This window comes from Lycorma delicatula, chromosome 8 (assembly GCF_047948215.1).
Source record: "Lycorma delicatula isolate Av1 chromosome 8, ASM4794821v1, whole genome shotgun sequence".
In the NCBI taxonomy this organism is placed as follows: domain Eukaryota; kingdom Metazoa; phylum Arthropoda; class Insecta; order Hemiptera; family Fulgoridae; genus Lycorma; species Lycorma delicatula.
Genome location: NC_134462.1, coordinates 60,957,808 through 60,972,911, shown reverse-complemented (window position 1 = coordinate 60,972,911; position 15,104 = coordinate 60,957,808). Strand labels below are relative to the sequence as shown.

The following is a 15,104-nucleotide window of genomic DNA, read 5'->3' as shown; positions in this document are numbered from 1 at the left end:
ATGATTTTCCTGATCAGTGTTTTCTTATTAATATTTTGTTTTTTAATCAGTGTACTATTTTTAAAGTTAAAAATGTTAGTATTTTTCTACATTGGCTGCTATTTTTTACCACCTTATTTACTTATACATTATAATTTACTAATAACTGATTTTATTATACTGTGTACTGTAAATATATTTGCACAAGTCTGTTTTTTAGGATTATCCTTTTTTTCTGGATTTGGAGAAAAGGAATTCACATCTTTATTTTAAGTGATTATATTTTATTTAGAGTTGCTTACATTAAGTAATCAAATTTCATTATAAAAGGTTTTTTTTTTAATATGATAAAAGCGGTACTAGAAAAAAAAAAGTAAATATTTAGAATTTTTCTATGTATCTGTGTTTTAAAATAAAATTCCAATAACAAACGATGACATGAAGTATATATAAGATCACATGGCTTATAAAAAAATTATTCTCATATTAGAAGAAAATAGATTTTTTTTTCAAGATACTCTTTTATGTTTACTTTATTTAACCTCCCCTCCATCAGGCTGGTCTAGTGGTGAATTCGTCATCGTAAATCAGCTGATTTGAAGTCAAGAGTTCTAAGATTCAAATCCTAGTAAAGGCAGTTACTTTTATGCAGAATTGAATACTAGATTGTGGATACTGGTGTTTCTTGGGTTCCAGTTAACCACAGATCTCAGGAATGGTCATCCTGAGACTGTACAAGATTACACTTCATTTTCATTCATACATATCATCCTCTGAAGTAATAACTTCAACTAACCTTAAGCTATTAGGTGGTTCCTGAGACTAAACTGAAAAAGAAATCTTGAAGAAATTTTTCTCTAATTATTGCGAATCTGTAACATATTTATCATTCTTTACCAGGTAAAAGTGCCCAAAAAAAATCTGGTGGTTCCCATTTTTGAAAAAAAAAACAATCCTATATGAGGAGACATCAAGTCCATTGTTATGGAAAATTAAATAATTTTATTTTAATTGTTGGCTGTTTAATTTTAGGACATTTCAAGGGAAATTTGTAGTAAGAAGATAATTATAAACTACTATAAAATATATTTACTCAGAAAAAATTGAGTAAAAAATATCAAAAGATTATAAAATTTAAAATTATAATAATTTGAGATTGTACATTTCTTGTTTTGGATTCTAGAGCTACACTAATAGATAATCAAAGTAAAAAATTATTAATATTAAAATATTGAAACATGAAACTTACTACTATAAATGGTAGATTTGAAAACAATTTCTTTTCTCTTGTAGACACAAAAATACTTTCCATGAAGAACACCTGATTTTTGCACTGTTAGAGGTAGTCAACATCCTTTTTGTTGTAGGGATAGGAATTCATGCATGATGCATGTGATCATTATTTCTTGTCCTAAGCGCATTAGCAAGATGAGGAACTGAGGCCCTGTGGTGCTTTTGTTTTGGTTTCTGTCAAGTTCTTCTCTTTTGTCTAAATCATTAGCTGCTTGAATTAAATATTCTTCAATCTTGTAAACTGGAGCTGGTAAAGAACAGATTGGTGTTTTTAGAGTTGCCTGATTCCTCCAATATTCAATCCACAAAACTGCAATAGATCATTCATATGAAATATTAATCTCACAGCTCACTTTCTAATTTTAGCTCTAATTCTGTACATGCTAATTCTGTCAAGAAAGTCAATGCCTCCATATTTGTATAACTTCACCACTGGTTGTTGATTAATCATATTATATTTGGAGTTTTTTTTTTAACCATTGGGCATTGTTCGTGAGGCTGGGTTCCATTTTTATTTAAAATAAATGTGGCTGGCCAATTATCGGACCATTTTTTTATACAAACATGACCATCACTACGTACAGGCTGATCAACAACAGATCCTCTCGCTTCCTTGTATTATTGTATCAGCTTTTAATTTACTATCTTTAGTAATTCTTATTTTTTATATGGTATCATCAATTGCTTCACATTCTGCCGGAAAATGCAAAACATCAAATAGAGCAACAGATGTGAAAAGTCTGTCTGTGTAAATCATGACCCCCAGATGTCAAAGTTTCCGTAAGCTTTACAACTAACTTAGCTTTACTGTCTTTTCTCTGATATCAAGCTTAGTATTATTAGAATCTTCTGCCAAATGATCCTTCCCTTTATAAATAAGAAAAATCGAATGGAAGTCCTGGAGCAGCAGCTAGGAAAATTTTTATACCACAAGGGTTTGATTTACTTGAAATAAACTGTCTGGCAGCTACCTGTCCCCAAAAGGGACATATCTGTTCATCAATTGAAATATTTTGAGAACAAGGATTTAGCCAGCAGCCATTACAGACACATTCAACAGTGGGTAAAATTTTTCAAAATTTGCTACTGTCCTTGACATGTTGAAGTACAATATTGTTATCTAAATTTTTTAAATTGTCTTATTAAAAGAAATTATCTGTCCCTAGATATGTTATCCACAATTACAGGCACTCTAGTCTTTCTTGTCCAGTACATTCTAATTCTTGGGCAGCCGAGATAAGACTAGCTACAGTTTCTCATATAAATATTTTTATTTCTTTAACTGGACAGTTATGGGTAAAATTGCTTAGCATAATGTATGTTTATCTTGAGGTAGATACTGAGATATTCTTCCAGAGATGTATTCAGATTCATAGGAGGCTCCACTTGTTTTGGGGCGGGAGGGAGTGGATTAAATTCTAAAGTTTTCTTCCAGAAGAAGCTTCTTTCTTTTGATGGGCTTTCAGCTGTCACTGATACACTGACAGCCATTTTCGGATGTAGTACATTTTTTATTGTCACTACTGCTGTCTGTATTAATATTCCCATCTTCAAATCCTCTTTCTTCTTTATCAAAGCAGCTAGGATCATGATCTTCATCATCAGACAATTCAATATCTGATGTGTTACCATCAAGCACCTAGTATATAAATTTCTCCTCCAAATGAGTATTATATGTAACAAAAAAAAAAATATTAGAAAAATATTCATGTGAAATTACTTCATAGACAAATTAGTACTACTGCTATGATTTTAGAACTTTATCATCATTGTTAATAATACTTGTATTTTGAGTATTAACATTTGTGAAAAGTTTCTGAAAATTAATCTCTTGTATTTACACATGTCATGCTAGCTTGGGTAGTTTTTTTTTTAAATATGGAGAAAATTGACTGAATCACTGAATAATATTAATTATGACTTCTATTTAATTTGTTATGAAAAAATGTTTCATTTTTATTATGTAGAAACAACATTTTTTGTTAGTTTTAGTGGATACATTAAAATAAATATTAGAACCAGTGTTACCTACAGGTGACACAAAAAACTTGGCTTATCTACGATAGCATGATTTAAGTCCCACTATTGTATCATACTCTTTAATTCTTTTAATAAATAAATATCACAACAAAAATAGAAAATATAAGTAATTACCTATTTTATTTACAACTTACCAGCCACATACATATGCTTTTGTTGACCACTGCAGCATGCCACTTTTAAAAACTACTGCTTGTAAGCAAGTGAATTTTTCTACCCACTTGTATAACTAATGTGTGCTGCAATCTCTTGAGAACTGTAGACACTATATACCAGTACAACCAACTCATTCAAAAAATTACTAAAAGTTAAAAACGATTTTGTTTTATGTCTCCTGTAGACATGCCATGACTGAGGAGGTAAATAATAATAATCTTGCTTATAGTTCCACGTTACATTGACATTTATTTCAAATAAGTTCCCATATAGTTATTATACAGTAACAACAGGTTTATGCCCTCATACAGTTACCAATGGATGATAAATAAATTTTGTAGTGTGAAAAAATGCCATGCCTAAATCTGTATTCATCCTGGTATCTCCAGATGAAAGACTAGAGCATCTAGTCTTTCAGCAGGGTCGATAGCAGGGTGGTATGCTACCACCCTGCTATCGACACGAGATCGGCACAGATTATAAGTATGAAACAAGGTTATTCTCAAAAACTGTGTATAAAAAATTTTTTGAAAGCCGAAATCTAGATTTTAAAATTAGAAGATTAAATTTAATAAATTGATATTAGTAAATTTTAATACTAATAGTAAAGTAGCATTAAAACAAAATGAATTAATTTACAAATAAATGGTATTTTGAAAATAATACAAAAATTAATATTTTTAAGAATATGAGTAAAAAATGTTAATTTGTTTTTAGAATATGAGTAAAAAATATTAATTTAGCTTAAAAACATTCAAATTTGTGAAACCTCAACACATACTACCCACCAAGAGGTATAAATTGTATGCTTCTTATACGTATAAGTTGAGTAGATAGAAATTTATTTTTAAAAAAGCCATCATACACCAAAGAGATATTTTCTTCTATAAAAAATTTAAAATTTACCAGAGAGCATAACATTAATCTTCTTTTTTTTTCACAGAAAAATAAAATAGGTTTTTTCAAATTCCTGTTTCTAATAAAAATGTTTTTCTCGGTGTCTGTTGATTGCTTAATAAAATCAATAAAAAAGTTTACATATCCAATTTTAAATTTTTGCTAAACCTTTTTTTAATGGTTTTTTTTAGTCTAATCTTGTTTCATAACTTATTTCAATAACCATGCAGCATAGCTCTTTATTTGTTTTTAGTTCCTTTATGGGTTTTCTCATTTTATGTTAATCATGAGATTAAAATTTTATTTTTAATTATGTTAAGATAATTTTTTTTTTATTGGTGTAATATCGATGATTAATATGATATCACATTTTCTTGATAAGTCTACCTCCAATTCCCTCTTTAATCAGGAAAGTTTAAATCAGATTTAGACATAGTCTTTTTTGTATGATGTAAATTTCCATATATTCTGTCTAGTAGTTACACATTCAGCATTAAAAATAAAACTAAATCTCATAAAATTGGGATAAAAGGCTGTAGAAGAAATTTTTTTAATGGAATTATAATTATTCATTTATTTCTTGTCAAGTGAAATTTTCAAGTGTGCTTATAATAATTAAAAATATTTTTCTGTTACATAAATTGATAAAATAGAAATTTATTTTTAAAAAAAGGCATCATGAACCTTAAACCAATAATTTTGTTCAATTATTTTAAGCTCTTTTCAAAAATAAATGAAATAATTTATAATTTTAATGATTCAGTTTTTAATTGTGAACTTGCTTTATAAGTATTTTAAAACTGGTCGTTTTTCTCTTTACCTAATATGTGGTAAAGCCATATATGTATGTTTAATACATGATTAAGCATTAATTAATTAATTAATTACACAAAGTGCAACTGTAGATAATAATTAATAACAAAAGTTAACCTGCTTTACAGAAATAATCAGTTAAGTTGTGGTTATTCATTCAGAAAAATGAATTTATATTAAATTAATTTTTCTGAATTTTGTGTAGCTGAAATGTATGTACTAAAGTTAATTGTAAAAATTATAAAAAAAATTTTTTTGGTGAAATTATCAATATCTGTGCTTAAAAATGGTTTACCTGAGTTATAGTTGTTATGGTACTACATTCTTTTTTATTTTATTTTCAGGGGTAACTTAGGTGCCAGTCATGTAAGACTTGAGAATCCTGCCCATCCAGTAAAATACCAAGGTGTAGTTTGTTCAATGAAAGAATCATTTGGCTTTATAGAACGTGCAGATGTTGTTAAGGAAATATTCTTTCATTTTTCAGAAGCAAAACTTAAAGAGGATTTACAGCTAGGAGATGATGTTGAGTTTACAATTCAAACTAGAAATGTGAGTTTTTCCTTTTTTGTCAATTCATTCAGAGATTGTTTAATTTGTTGTGACTGCCTGTCTAAAATTTATAGGTAAAGAATGATAATTTTGTACTTAAGTGGTGAAGGGTGGTTTTGAAGTGGTGAAAAGTAGTTTCTTAAATTTTTCTGTGGAGTTTGGGGTCAAGCAATGATGGTTAAGAATTTTTCATTAGAAGAAATACATTTAAATATTTGTTTAGTCTCATTCTATATACAGTCATGCACTAGTTCCAAAATCTTCAACATTTTTTCCAAGTGTCATTAATATGTCAAAAGTCTTCTTTATTAGAATTCCTGTTACTGAATTTCCATTATTAGATTATTATGAATAAACATTACAAATATGCTGAAACACAATTCACATACCAGATAAAAAATTGACCTTATGAATAAAAATGTAAAATGAAATACAATTAATGGTAAACAGTTAAATTACAGATATTATATAAATGCAAATTATCATGTGATTATTTTTCTTTCCTGTGCCTAGTGATATGTATATATTATTAATCAATGAAAGTGTAGCTGATAATGCAGAATGGGGATAGATTGCTGGATTGGAGACTGGCTTCTTGATACCTAAGATCCTGTCATGGAACACTTTGCCCAACTATAACTATTGCGCATCTATGTAGTCGTTTTCTAAACTTTGTTGACATAATATTTCTTTCAAGAGTTATTGGCATTAGGTAAAAGTTTAATGTAAAGGTTTTTTACCTTTATGAACTCATTTTAATCAATCAAAACCTAACTCGTTGTTAAACATTGTGATTCATGAACAAAGAATATTCTGAAATAAATTGTTTGGGAATCTCAAATAAATTAAAAACTTAGAATAATCTTGTTAAACTTAACTAGGTTGTTTTTCATGGATAAAAATGATTACTTGAGGTATTTGTATTTGTTAAAAATTAAATGTAAAAGTATTATAATTTATAGATATACTTCTTGTGAAAAATCATTTTAGTAGTTTATATCTTATCTGTGAATTAATGCGAAAAATTTTAATTGTTAATTCATCACCCCATGGTAGTTTTAGAGTAGTCAAAAACTACTAAATAAAATTTTAATTAGGTTGGAAAATAATTTCATTAGGTTCAAAATGCATCATTTGTTTGGAAACTCACTTTATATTGAACAGTATGATCGCTTTCTGTTTGCTATACATTTTAGCAGAGATGCTCTCTATTAGGTTTTTCTTTAATGAATTATACATATGTACACAGGACATAGCGTTCTATTGTAAGTGTTATGTAAATGGTGATATTTAACTGTATTTGTTGAAATGACTTTGTTCACGCATGAAAATTATTTATGATTAGAGACTTAAGTTTGTTATTATTTACAATTACAGTTGGTGAAATAATGATTGCTCTATAAACAAGAATTGTATTTATGATTATAGGATATTCATTTTCTTTAATCATAAAATTCACAAACTATTTAATAAATAATCACAGATTATCTTTTAGTTATAATCAGTAGTATTTAAAGTCTATATATCATGAACATTAAATAATTTTTATTTCTATCAGTGACTATCCAGGTGTCTGAAATTGATTTGTAGTATAAATAATTTTTAAAACAAACAAGATTAAAACTACTTTTTTAGTTGCTTCAACAGCTAATGCAATTATGTTGAGGTTAACTCTTTATGTATTTTCCAGATCCTAGCTGGGAATTGAAGCCAGGATTTTAGGTATAGCAGGCAAACAGACTGTAACAGCCTGTGATATGAAGGCAACCCTATCTATCATTTTGTTAAAATAAATTGTTTTCAGTAATTACTACATTAGCTCTATTTCTCTTATTCATTAACTATTTCTCTTTTTCATTATCTCTATTATACACTTTGCAAAAAGTACTGAGATAGTAAACATATATCCCCAATTTTAGTGCTTTTCATAATTTCTTATAAAAAACGTATGAAGAAGCGAGACTTTGCTTCAGAATGTTAATTCAATCTCACGCTGTGAAATAGTGGTTTGCTTATTGTTTAGGGAGATGGTTAAGGCAAAATATTTTAACAGTACAATTTAACTTTCTTATAATAATAATCATGGGAGTAAAGAAAAAAGATATTGCATTAGAAGCAGGAAATGCTGGTATGCAATTTTTAAAACATGTTTTTCTTTTATTAATAAACTATAGAATTTAATTGTTCAATTATTTTACATTTTCCTTAGCTTTTAAAAGTCAAATTATTAAATATGGTCCATATTTTTATATTATTATTGTATTTTTTTAGCAGATCATCTATTATTACTTTTCATTGGTTTAAAGCAAGTAATTTTTATTTAAGTGCATAGTATTTTATACAGTTACTTTGTAAAGTTCATGTTCTCATTACAATTCTTGTACTTTATGGTTAAAAGTAAATGTATTTATAAGTTAAAGTGATGAAAATATCAATCTCTCTTAACATAAAATGTTAATTTGCTTATAAATGTTCCCTGTTATTAATTAACAGGGATGTCAATCCCTGTTATTAGTAACAGGATATCATTAGGTTCTTTTATATTATATATTCATTTTTCCTCATAGTAGTGGTTGTCGTTGGATATGTTAATGATTTAGCTATGTAGTGGATATAATTGAGAAATTTTCAATGAATCTTCTATCAACTTAATTCAATTCATTCTCTACACTTTAGTGAACATATAACCCTTAAACTATTTATAGGTTAACGTTAATCTATTAATGAGTTTTTTTTTATATACTACTTTTAGTAGGAAATAATCATACATAACACCCACTATCATGCACTGTAATCTTCAATATGAAAAAATGAATTGTGTAGATTGTCTCCATCTCTTTGTTGTCAAAACATGGAATCAAAACAAGTGAACCTATTACGCTTGTTTGCCTATAGCTTTTGAACCAATTTTACTAATGTAGATTTTGCAGTTGATAGGAATGACCAATTTGGGTATAATTTATTGTAAATAAATGTGAACCACAGTAAAAATTCTGAAAATAAATCTTTCTACGTTGTACTTAAATCTTTTAAAATTAATATTTTCACTAACCATTCATGATGGTTTTCACACACCCTGAATAGGGTGTGTGAATTTTCTTATACATCACACACCCTATTCAGGGTGTGTGATGTATAAGAAAATTACACATCTGAATAGATGTGTAATTTTTTTTATAATATGAGAATAAATCTTCATTTGTTATTTTAGGGTAAAGAAGTGGCCTGCAATATTACAAGATTATCGCCTGGTTCAGTTGTATTTGAAGATGTTGCACCAGATATCGTTAAAGGTCAAGTGTTGAAACCAGTTGAAAGAGGTAATCAGGTTAGGCATCAAAACGATCCATTACCCGGTAGGATAAGATATCGAGCGCCAGACCATTCTGAAGTGGAAATTTCATTCGGTGATAAAGATCAGAAAGGAGAATTTACATTAAGGTATTGTTTAAGTTTTATTATTTGTCATACAAGTTATATAATTATATTCTGTTGATGTTTAAATCTACAGTTCAACTGCAACAATCTTATGTAACAAGTTGTTGCTTGCTCTTTTTTTTACATTTTAAGATTGTGTAAGACAGGTATATTACTCTGTATTCGAGAGCTATGTGAACCTCTTTAGAATAAATGTGTGTGTATTTTTTCACAGGTTTTTTTTGTTCTAGAATTTATTTCCCTTAAATAATTAAACATTGTAAAGTGAGGTTTTGTAGTAAGACTTAGTTTGTTATGAACTGTAATAATAACAATTATATTAAACTCATAAAATAAAGAATACTAGTTGTAAAAATATAAATAAATAAAAATCTGAGTAAAAAAAAGTAATATGAACCTCTCAGATAGTTTATGTTATCTTAATTGAAGTCATGGAAGTAACTAATATTCAAAATTTACTAGCTCTTAGATTTTTAAATCATAGAAATAAGATTTTATGTGTGTTTAGTTAAAAATCAATATGAGTCAAGAAATCGGTGTCAGCAGTAAAGATGTCAATTTCTTAAGATTACCTGGTTGTTAAAAAAAAAGTAATTAATAAATTTTCACAAAATGTAAATAATTCTTTGCTATCGTGTTAATAATTTCTACAAAATAAACTTTGTATTATCTGAAATATTCATTGAACATACAATTTACAAAGGTAATTGGGCTGAAACAGTCCTGTAAATAAATTATGAACTTAGGTTTATTTTTAATGTAAAATTGAAAAAACTGTTCCATTTTATAATATTTCCTTGTGTAATTTTTACCTTAAAAGTCAAGATAATAATTTTAAAACAAAAAAAAATAATTTGTCAAAAGATATTTAACTCATCAATAATGATTTTTTTTTTTTAATTCCCTGCAAAGATATTAGTCTAACTAAAAGTTGTTTTAGCTCTAATTTTTTTCCTGTTTAAAATTTATGAAAATATCTCTGTGGAAGACAAACTCAAGAAAAATTGTTTTTATTACTTCTACTTTTACCAAACATTTTTTATGATTACAATTGATTAGTGTTGAGTTATTAGGGTGAAATTTTATGTAGCCGGATCTTATTATGATGTTCAAAGTATTTGTAAAACATTATATATATTCCCATATTCCAAAGAGCTTGTATGCTTAGTAATTACTTTTTGTTTTACAACTTCTCAGCCTTTTTTCCTCATTTTTATCAACACATCTGCTTGGAAGTGACCTTTCTTACAGTCAGAAATTTTCTTGCCAAAATATAAAATAATAATAAAAGTGTTAAATTATAAAGTAAATTGAAAGAATAATAATACTGACTAAAAACTGATAGTTGTAGTTTTTTGAATTTTTGAAATTTTTACTTTTTGTTGTTAGTGCCAAATAAATTAAAAAGGTTGCTAATAGTTTTTAATTTGACATTGACTTAAAAATTGAAATTAAAAAAAATGTTAATTTTTAGAATTGATTTTATCTGCTTTATTACTTTTTTAACTTCCAATTCATTTTTTTAATGTTTCTTCTACTTATCATTATTATGTTGATACTTATTTCACCAATCACCTTTTACTCTACATTCCTAAAATAACACACATAAATAAAAAAAATCATGGTACAAAAAAAAGAAAGCAGTATCATGAAGTCTTGGGTTGCAACTGCATCCCTTACTAACTAATCATTTCGCAACAACTGGATCACCTAGGAAAGAGTGGTGTTTTGAAAGTTGAAGCATTTGAAGCAAGAATAAAATGCCATGAACTGAATCCCAGTTAAATAAAATTTTATTCCTGTAGAACATGTTGTTAAATTGTATGTTGATGTCTGTATCGGTGTCTAATGGCCACTTAGTAACCAATGACAATTTAAAAATGCCATATTTTTATTGTAGTGTGATATAATATATAATTAGCATACGATTCTAAGAACACATATAGTTATGCTGTGTTGTCCGTTTGTATTTCAGTGATGTAGACAACAGACTGCAGTTTAATAATTAAGTAAACAGTTATATAGTAAAAAAAAAGAAAAAAGTCTGATGTGGACACGACATGACTTTCTTGAACTGTACACCCATTAAATTACATATACACATTTTTTGCTGCTCTTCATTTAAACTTTCATTTGAAAGTGAGATACGATCCTCCAATTCTTTAATAAAGTGGACAGTTAAACAGAAACATGGCCCTAAAAACGTCCTTATCATTTTATATTAGTTTATGTATTAATTTTGTTTCATGTCACTCAAATAGATATATGGTGTAAGTGAGAACATGTCGAATCCGTAACCATGCACACATCGGTTTGAATCCGACTATTTATTTTCTTTTTTTAAATTTAAATATATTGATTTAATAACTATTAACCTCTGATAGTAAAAATTTTTTAATTAAAATGAAAAGTACATAAAATTTTATTTCACTAATAACTTTTGATTTCTTTTTGTATTGTTATTATTAAATTATTATTTATTAACAATTTTTTTATCAGAAGTTAATAATTAATAAATCAATATATTTAGATTAAAAAAAAAAAAAGGTTAAAAAGAATAAATGTATATAAAGTTGGATTCGAACCAATGTGCCTTCCCCATGTAAGATCCAAATACTTCATTAATTAAAATTTTATTTTGCTATAACTCCGGAACCAATGAAAATAAGTACCACTTTTAATACATCATTGAAAAGCTCTCAATGAGGGCTTATTTCTGCACTTAAGAAAAAGTTAAAAATCCAAAAGTTTCAAAATTGAAACCCCACTTTATTTAGAGGTCTGACTGTATACACAATTGGGCCAGTCGATTGCAATCAAAAGGGGAGGTGCACAACTAGATGTTAAACAGTCCTAAATACAAAATTTCAACATTCTATGGCTAATCATTTTTGAGTTATGTAAAATACATACATATGTTCATACAGATGTCACACTGAAACTAGTCAAAATAGATATTTCTGTTAAAATCTGAAAACCGAAACTTTTCGTGATTACCTTACTTCCTTTACTTTGTACAAGGAAGTAAAAATGTATGGTGCTTTCAAATTAAATATATTAATACTTATTTGACTGATGGATTAAATTAATTTCATCATTGAAGTTAGGTAGTAAGACGATCAAGAATAATAAAAAAAGTAAAATAATAGTAAAGTAAGAAGGTGAGAAAACCCAGTTTAGCTAGACAAAGAAGTTCTTCAAAGCCATTTAGGCATCTACAGAAATAGCAGCAAACAGCATTCATTAATCACAAAAATTTAATTATATAAGTACACATTCATTATCTTGTAATTCATTGCCCCAAAGAAAAGATCCACGCTCATAAATTATCATGTCTGGAAACTGGATAATTTAGAGGAAAAAAGACGTTCTTTTTACATATTACATAACTCATCACCAGGATAGTAAAAGATCCAGAGGAAATCACTCTATGGGTTGAATCATTCTCTTTCTCTATCATGTTTTTCCTTTCTTTATCCATCACCTCTTCTTTGGATTTAGTACCAAGGGAATTGTCAGCTGGCACCTTCTGGTTCCCAGCAGGGCATTTATTGCTTAATTGTAGTTGAGATGGATAACTCCGGTATTAAGATTTTCCAGGAACCATGTTTCTGGTCTAGGGGTTGACAAAAGGCCAAACTTTTAGCTAAGATGACATTTAGCTATTAGGCCGATCTTAAAATTTCTATCTAGCTTCAGAAAATTATATTCTTACAAATATGAGCCCATTTGTTTGTATATTTTTAGAATTTTTTTTGTGCTATTAGGCATGGAGATTGGGTACAGTTTCGAATAGCCACAGATAGGAGAGATCAACTTAAAAGAGCTTCTTCAATAGCACTTTTACCAGATTCATTCCTAGTATCAGGTGAAAGACGTGAACAAGGAGTTATTGCTACACTTAAAGACGGTTTTGGATTTTTAAAATGTGTAGAACGTGAGCCAAGAATTTATTTTCATTTCAGTGAGGTTCTTGATGTTAATCGTTTATTGGCTGTTAACGATGAGGTTGAATTTACTGTTGTACAGGTTAGTATTATTTTGTTGATTTAAAACTAAGTGTTAATTGATAAGATTTCTTCTACCCATTTATTGCTTCATCTTGTCATAATATCTCATGCATGTAATATGCTTTATTTAGTAAGTGCACCCAAAAAGGACACTAAGGGTTTTCTTCTTTTTTTTGTTATAATACAAGTTAATGTTTTTTGCTTACATCTTTGTGTTAATAATATTTGATAAAATTTTATTTTAATAAATTCTATTACAAGTAAAATGTTTCATTTTAAAACTCTTCACCCAGTATACTAATCCAGTTTTCTCAACATATGGGGCATGCTCCAATAGGGGGGCATGATAACACTAAATGGCGGGGGGAAAGGGGGGTGCAAGCATATCAAAAAGAAATTATTATTAAAAAAATGTATTAATTTACTGAAAGGAAAGCAAAACAAAATACATTCTGACATAATAAATAATAAAAATACACATTTATACTGATATAATACACTTATAAATGGGGTTTTATGAGTACTCCACAAAGTATTAACTTGTCAATACTGAATTAAAAACAAGTTTAATTATTAGTGACTCTCTTGGGCCTGTTTTGCAAAGCAAAGTTTTTTGAAGGAAGGTTTAATATTAGAAATAGACACTCTTAAATTCTTTTTCTATATTTAGTTGAGATTTATATTTTCCTTCGAAGCAGCCACTGCAGTAAATCTTGTTTTCAGTGCAGAAAACTCATCTACCACTGTCGAAAATTCAAAGAGTGATTTATTACTGAATTTGTCATTTGATTTTGCCACTTGCCATGAAGTCTATGAAGATTTCTTCTTCGACAATTGAGAGCCCTGTGGGAGAATGTTGAAATGGTTCCCTAACCCATTCGTAACTTGCTACCAAGTTGTCGTCGGCAAGAAAATACTTTTAAAATTCTGTACCAGCATGGATAATTGATTTTCAATGGTTACAAAAACAACTTTTACATGTTGTTCTCCAGCCAAGTTTTAACACATTCATCCACATTTGCAAACATTTCTAGGTTTTTTGCTTTAAATTTCTGCTCCACAATTCCAATTTTCTACAAAAAGCATTAACTTTATCACTTGTATCTAACATATTTGTATTTCCCCCTTGGAGTTGAATATCCAAAGTATTTAATTTCTCAAATATGTCTACCAAGTAGCTCAATTCCATCATAAATAAACCATCTCGAAACTTCTCGGTTTCCAGTCTGTTTTCCTCTTCTAGAAAAATGGTGATTTCATCTCTTAATTCATAAATATATATATATATATATATATATATATATGTTTGTTGGTCCCCCAACAAAGGTATTGCAACTGAAAAATCAAAAAAAAAATCCAGTTTTTAAAAGGGTATAATTTTTAAAGGATAATCGACTCATCATTGAAATTTTATATAAAATAATTATACTTTTATATATAAAAGCAAAGAAAAAATTGAGGCCGAGAAATTGTTCCTTATTGGAATGGATTTACCCTAATTGACAATACTAAAGTAAATACAGTAGAATTTATGTGTAAACAGACTAAGAAGCAGTTGTATTGTTTTGTAGCTGTTTTATGCAGGAATAAGTTAACCAAATATTCTGCTGTTAGACCAGAACGTGTTAAAAAAGCTTTTACTTCTATAAAAACTCTTTAAATTCAATGCTAGATTTCGCTTTGAAAGCTTGCTCAGAAGTTCATGTTCAGTAATTATTAAAGAGGCTAAGAAAAACAGGTCACTCATAAAAATATTGATATTTCAGTGTTTTCTGTGAAATTCCCATTGTTTGGCAATTTTTGTATGGAGTTATATTTTCATGCCTTCCAATAATCATCTTTAAATAGTTCTTCACATAAGAAAGCCTTCTTTCTGTAAAATGTATTAGGTATGTTAAGGAAAAAATTATAAGGTTTATTTAACTT

General features: G+C 28.0%; 1 protein-coding gene across 4 annotated transcripts in view; it reads left to right on the top strand.

The window, feature by feature from the left end:
* Positions 1 to 15,104, top strand: part of Unr (cold shock domain-containing Unr) — an 84,007-nt gene that overhangs the window by 43,686 nt on the left and 25,217 nt on the right. For all 4 annotated transcript variants that reach the window (XM_075373308.1, XM_075373309.1, XM_075373310.1 and 1 more), the window contains 3 exons: positions 5,523 to 5,730; positions 8,942 to 9,171; positions 12,936 to 13,197. In XM_075373308.1, the coding sequence (XP_075229423.1) occupies positions 5,523 to 5,730; positions 8,942 to 9,171; positions 12,936 to 13,197 (700 nt within the window). The remainder of the gene's footprint in view (positions 1 to 5,522; positions 5,731 to 8,941; positions 9,172 to 12,935; positions 13,198 to 15,104) is intronic.